This window comes from Haematobia irritans, chromosome 3 (genome assembly GCF_050003625.1).
Source record: "Haematobia irritans isolate KBUSLIRL chromosome 3, ASM5000362v1, whole genome shotgun sequence".
NCBI classification, from domain to species: domain Eukaryota; kingdom Metazoa; phylum Arthropoda; class Insecta; order Diptera; family Muscidae; genus Haematobia; species Haematobia irritans.
The window spans coordinates 29,009,250-29,015,649 of NC_134399.1; the positions used below are offsets into that span (position 1 = coordinate 29,009,250).

The 6,400-nt window shown below is 44.5% G+C and overlaps 1 protein-coding gene across 1 annotated transcript; it reads left to right on the plus strand.

Annotated features, from left to right (window-relative positions):
- The first annotated feature begins 358 nt into the window (after positions 1-358).
- On the plus strand, positions 359-5,701 carry LOC142230813 (uncharacterized). Its single transcript, XM_075301437.1, has one exon. It carries the CDS (start codon positions 359-361, stop codon positions 5,699-5,701), a length of 5,343 nt encoding a protein of 1,780 aa, XP_075157552.1.
- Positions 5,702-6,400: the final 699 nt, after the last annotated feature.

Consider the following 6,400-nt stretch of genomic DNA (forward strand, 5'->3'; position numbering starts at 1 on the left):
ATTTTTTGTACAAGGGGAAAATATGTTGTGATTCGGTACACTGAACGAAAATTAATTGTTTCTACACTGAGAGAAAAATAGTCCAATAGTTTACAAATTGTTTGAAATTTTTGATTTTAAGTTTTGAAGTGGTTGTTTTACGAACAATTGTTTACACTTCAAGAAATTTTGTGGTAATTTCGGTGCAGTGTGAGAATTTGATACACTGAAAGAAAAATTTTGTAAATTTTTGTTTTTGCATTTTTGGGCATTTTGTGCAAATTTATTGATTTTTCGGCCAGTTTTCGCTGTCGATAAGTGCGTGTTCACATACTTTACGAGTTTTTGTGAATTTTTGTGACGCTAAATTATTTTCAATATGCCAGTTAATACATTCGCGCGATTCATTAGAGCCGCTGATGCGGTTGTGAAGTTTGGGACACGGGTTAGCTCTTTGAAGGAGGAGAATTTAGATGTTTATTCTCTAAGGGCTCAGGTCGAAGAGGCGAAATCACTCTGGGAGAGAGTGAAAGAGAGGTATGAGGAGTGTTTAGACGATCTTCAGGAGGATTCAGATAAGGGAAAGGTAGAATCTGCTGACGGCAAGTATGAGGCAACTTATGATGCCTATATTCGTATTGTTTCCTCTATCGAAAGGAAGATAGACGGTCTAAAAGCCGTTCCTAGGGCGTCAACTCCTATACAGCAGGCCGATGTGGCGGATATTTCTGCTCGTTCTGGTAATGTGGATGTATCGGGAAATTCTCTTTTGTTAGGTGTTGACCATGGTGCGGTCCATAGTTTGGCTTTACCACCATGCGATATTGAGGTTTTCGATGGTGACTTTCAGTCTTGGCCAACATTTAGGGATTTGTTTACTGCTGTTTATGTAAAAAATTCCCGTCTGAGTGATATTGAGCGCTTGTGTCATTTGCTCAAAAAGACTAGTGGCGACGCCCGTGAAGTTGTAAGAAGATTTCCTCTCACTGATAGGAGTTTCGAGTTAGCTTGGAGGACGTTAAAGGAAACTTATGACAACTTGAGAATTTTAGTCAGCAATCGGTTGAAACTACTTTTTGACCTTCCGGTCTTAGACACTGAGACAAGTTCTGGGTTGAAGAACTTGCAGCGTGGTATAAACGCATGTATTTCGGCGATGGCTGTGAATAACGTTCCTACGAACGATTGGGATCCGATTTTGATATATTTGTGTGTGCAACGTCTACCGAAGATTAGTGTTACTTTGTGGGAACAGGGTATAAGTGATAAGTCTGCGTTGTCGTCTTGGGTGGACATGGATCGTTTTCTTACGGAAAGGATTCAGACACTCACGTGTCTCCGCGATTTGAAGGGTATCGATGCTTCGAAGAAAACTGATGGCAGGAAACTGCGAACGCATTTTACGAATGCAGCTCCGAAATCTTCGCCATCTAGGTCGCGTAATTCGCAATGCACTTCTCATTCTTCTAGAGATTCCGTCGATAAGATGTGTGTTCTTTGTCCACGACAAAGCCATCATCTTCGTGTTTGTCCGAAATTTAGGAATCTTTCTGTGAATGATCGGTTGACTGCTGTGAAACGGTACCGCTGTTGTTTCAATTGTCTATCTCGTAGACATGACGTTAACAACTGTGCTACATCTCGCAGTTGTGAGAAGTGTCAAGGAAGGCATCATACTTTGCTTCATCGAGATTCTTACCATTCTACGAATGTGGCGACTACGTCCTCGACAGTTTCGGCCGCTCGTCCTACGGATTCTAGCGGTTTGATTGACCCGCAGCCTTCCACTTCGTCTGGAATTGTGTCTGGCACTTCGGCCAGGCAAGTATTTCATGTTTCCCAGAACAGGTCGGTACTATTAGGGACGGCTATGGTGAACATCGTTCATCAGGGTATGACGTACCCAGCTCGGGCTCTTATTGACCCAGCATCGGAAGCCTCCTTTATTACCGAAAAAATGCAAAAGTTGCTTAGGATTTCGATAACGAGTGCGACGTCTTCGATATCGGGCGTGAATCAATCGGTTTCGATAACTTCTCGCGGTATTTGCTCTCTGAGTATAGGGTCACCCATAGATGGATCGGTCTTGGTAGAGGCGACTGCGTTGGTCCTGCCTAAGATTTCTGGGAATTTACCGTCTTTCCAAGTGAGTCGGAATTATATGTCACGTTTGCCTAATTTACGTTTAGCTGATCCTAATCTGTTCGATAGTCGTCCGGTTGATCTATTGTTGGGGGCAGACGTGTATCCCAGAATTATATTACAGGGGGTTCGGTCTGGTATTTTAGGATCGTTGATTGCTCAACAGACAGTCTTCGGTTGGCTCATTACTGGTTCAATTCCCACTTCTAATGTGACGGTTTTTTCAACGACTGTTGAATTTATGGAAGAAGATGGTCTTGACAAGACTCTTCTTCGGTTTTGGGAATTAGAGGACTTACCAAGACGGGCAATTTGTTCTCCCGCAGATAAATTTTGTGAAGAAAATTTTAAGAATACCACATATAGGGATTCCGATGGAAGATACGTAGTGACTCTTCCGATAAAACCCGAATTAAAGGGACAAGTTTTGCTTGGACATTCGCGGACAAGTTGTTTGAAGCAGTTTATTCGTGGTGAGGCTTCGCTTTTACGAAAGCCTGAAACAAAATTAATGTATGACGGGGTGATTAAAGAATATTTGGACTTGCAACATATGAGACCAGTGTCGTCGACTTCTCCTGCAGATCAAACTGTGTGTTATTTGCCACACCACCCGGTAATCAATCCGGACAAATTGACGTCCAAACTTCGAGTTGTCTTTAATGCTTCGCATAAGACCTCAAATGGTAAAAGTCTGAACGACATTCTTTATGTGGGACCCACATTACAATTGGAATTGGTTCATTTGATTTTGAGGTGGAGATTTTTCAGATATGTTTTTAATTGCGACATCACACAGATGTACCGCCAAATTAGGGTAAATTCGGCCCATACTTCTCTGCAGCGAATTGTCTTTAGGGACTCCCCACAAAAAGATGTACAAGACTATGAGCTGCAGACCGTGACATTTGGAGTGAATTGTGCTCCCTATTTAGCCATACGGACGTTATTGCAATTGGCCGATGACTCCGAAGATGAATATCCCCACGCGGCACATATTCTACGAAGGTGCATGTACGTGGATGATGTTTTGACAGGGTACCATAACGTGGATACTGCTGTTGAATCTAGGGATCAATTGATTAGGGTATTATCATCGGCAAAGTTCGAACTGAGGAAGTGGACTTCTAATGAGCTAGCCATTTTGGAATCGCTTCCGGCTGACCATTTGGTTGACGCCAAATTACTGGCATTTGTTGAGGCCAGTAGTTCGAAACCGTTGGGTATTAGGTGGAATGCGCAGTTGGACTTATTTTATTTTGAGATGAAACCGATTGAGCGAAAATCTCGGTTTACGAAGAGAGAGGTTTTATCGGCTATAGCTAGGCTATTTGACCCTGTTGGCTGGCTGGGGCCAGTTATTATAGTGGCGAAGATAATTATGCAACAGGTTTGGTTGGATAAGATAGGATGGGACGAGTCTCTTCCGTTACAAACTGAGCGACAATGGCGAAAGTTTGTCGAGACCTATCAGGATGTGAATCACGTTCTTATTCCTCGATGGGTCAATTACTCCACAGACTGTGAGGTAGAATTACATGTTTTTTCCGACGCCTCGGAAAAAGCATACGCGGGGGTAGTATATGTTCGTGTGGTTACGCCGCAGGGACATATCTTCACCCATTTGCTATCTTGTAAGACTAAGGTAGCCCCCATCAAATCTATATCTTTGCCACGTTTGGAGCTTTGTGGGGCAGTTTTGGCCTCAGAACTTTACAAGTCTATAGCCAGGGAGTTAGATATTGAATTTCGACGTGTTTATTGTTGGACGGATTCTACGATCGTCCGCTCTTGGCTTCGAAAGACGCCATCTACGTGGTCTACTTTCGTTGCGAATCGCGTATGTAGGATTCAGGAGAATACTGGGGGACAGAATTGGTACCATGTTCGCTCTGAGGACAATCCGGCCGACTTGGGAAGTCGCGGAGTGTCGCCTGCAGAGTTGGCGGTTTCGTCGCTTTGGTGGCATGGACCAGAGTGGCTCTGCTCAGATAGTTCTCAGTGGGATATAAATGATTTCACCCCTCTTGAGACTGACGTTGAGGTACGGGCGGTCAGGACTCACGCATCATTTTTTACGAACTACGAGGACATTTTAGAGAGGTTTTCTTCGTTAGATAGGGCTCTACGAGTCATCGCGTATATATTTAGGTTTTATCAAAGGACCCATTATTCACATGCTAGTCGAAATGTGTATCACGACACGACGTTGACGGCAACCGAATTAAAGGCAGTGAGATTACGTCTAGCTGTTCTTTCTCAAAGGGCTCATTATCCAGATGAGTACGGTTGTTTGATGGAAAAGAAACCGTTAGGTTCCAGGAGTTCGTTGTTGTCATTGAATCCATTCCTGGATGAGGAGGGGGTTATGAGGTTGAATGGTCGTTTGAGTAGGTGTCCTACCCTTTCGTATAGTGAGCGACATCCAATTATAGTGCCGTATAATAGTAGATTCGCTAGGTTACTGGTGAAATATGTTCACGACATATCTATTCACGGAGGAAACCAGTTGGTTCTACGTCTTATTCGGATTGAGTATTGGATTCCTCGTTTAACATCTTTGATTAGATCGACTATTAACCGGTGTAAACGGTGTCTGTTGGATAGGAAGAAGTCTTGTACGCAGATCATGGCGGCTCTCCCACCGGAGAGAACTGTACTTACCAGACCGTTTACTACGACTGGCGTTGATTTTGCGGGGCCTTTCGAAATTAAGTCATTTATAGGGCGCGCATGTAAGATAACAAAGGGTTATGTTTGCGTTTTTGTATGCTTTTCGACGAAGGCCATACACTTGGAAGCCACATCAGACTTGTCTACGACAACGTTTCTGGCCGCTTTTCACAGATTTATATCTCGACGCGGTTGTCCCAAGACCATTTTTTCGGATAATGGTACAAATTTTGTAGGCGCTTCACGCGAAATGGAAAAGGATTTGAGATGTGTTTTTAAGGAAGGACGTGATAAGTTGTGTTCCGCATACCAGTTTCAGCAGCTTTCCTGGCAGTTTATCCCTGCCGGGGCGCCACATATGGGTGGTCTCTGGGAGGCTGCTGTCAAAAGCTTCAAGACGCATTTTAGGAAACATGCATCTGGATTCAAATATACATTTGAAGAGTTTTCGACTGTTCTTTCGAGAATTGAGGCTTGTTTAAATTCTAGGCCGTTGTGCCCGATGAGTGAAAGTTCTCAAGAGTTGGTGGCACTTACGCCTGGCCATTTTTTGGTAGGATCTCCGATCTTGGCGCCTCCTGAACAGTTAGAGGAGGAATCACCACTTCATTTGGTGCATCGATTTAGGAAAATGAAGGCGCTGTCGCAACAGTTCTGCTTACGGTGGAAAGAGGAATATTTGAAAGGCTTACAGAAAAGGTATAAATGGAAATTTCCGCAGCGTGATATCGAAGTAGGGGACTTGGTAGTAATTCGTGATGAGCAATTGCCTCCTACATCGTGGAAGTTAGGTCGTGTGGATGACGTCCACCCGGGATCTGACGGTCGCGTTAGAGTTGCTGACGTGAGAACGACAAACGGTGTTGTAAGACGACCGGTGGTAAAATTGGTCATACTGACCGAATAGGTTTCAATCGTTCATATAGTAAGCGTCATCTTTCTTTTCGCAGTACAATGGAAGATATGAGGGAAATTATTAAGACTCTCCCTGATTACGAAGATGACGTCCCGATGTCCGATGAGGAAAGAGAGATTATAGAAAGTGATGTGGCACCGGTTCTTCGCGAGCCGTTACCAGCAATCGAGCAGGTCCCTGACGTCGGGATGACCCCAGTCGTCGCCTCTTCACAAGAGGTAGTACCGACACAAAAAGTTGTCCCTCCGTCGGGGCTGATACGGCTCCAGCTGAAGTATCTGCAACTAAGGCAGCAGAATCTTCGTCTTCCCCTACGGGGACTGCCCAAAGAAATTCGGACTCGAGCCCTAAGCTTCATTTAAACAATTGTGTGTTATGCAGGCGGAAGCATAATTTACGGTCGTGCCGCAGGTTCTTGAAAATGCGGTTGGAGCAAAGGCTGCGCACCGTAGTTCTTCATCGGGTGTGCTCCAACTGTCTGGGCAGGTCACACATGCGGTCGACCTGCAATAGTCGCGAAAGGTGTCGCGAATGCGGAGAGAGCCACCATACGCTTCTGCACTCCTTCGACCAGAAACAACGTCCTTCCGCTCCATCGTCCGATTTGTCTAAGAGAAAGTCAAATTCAAGTCCGTCCGTTAATTCGTCCGCGTACTGCATTACAAATGCTACCCCCATATTTAGTCCGTT

Excerpts from the sequence above, each read along its gene's own strand:
- LOC142230813 (XM_075301437.1), top strand. The coding sequence starts at position 359 with ATGCCAGTTAATACATTCGCGCGATTCATTAGAGCCGCTGATGCGGTT.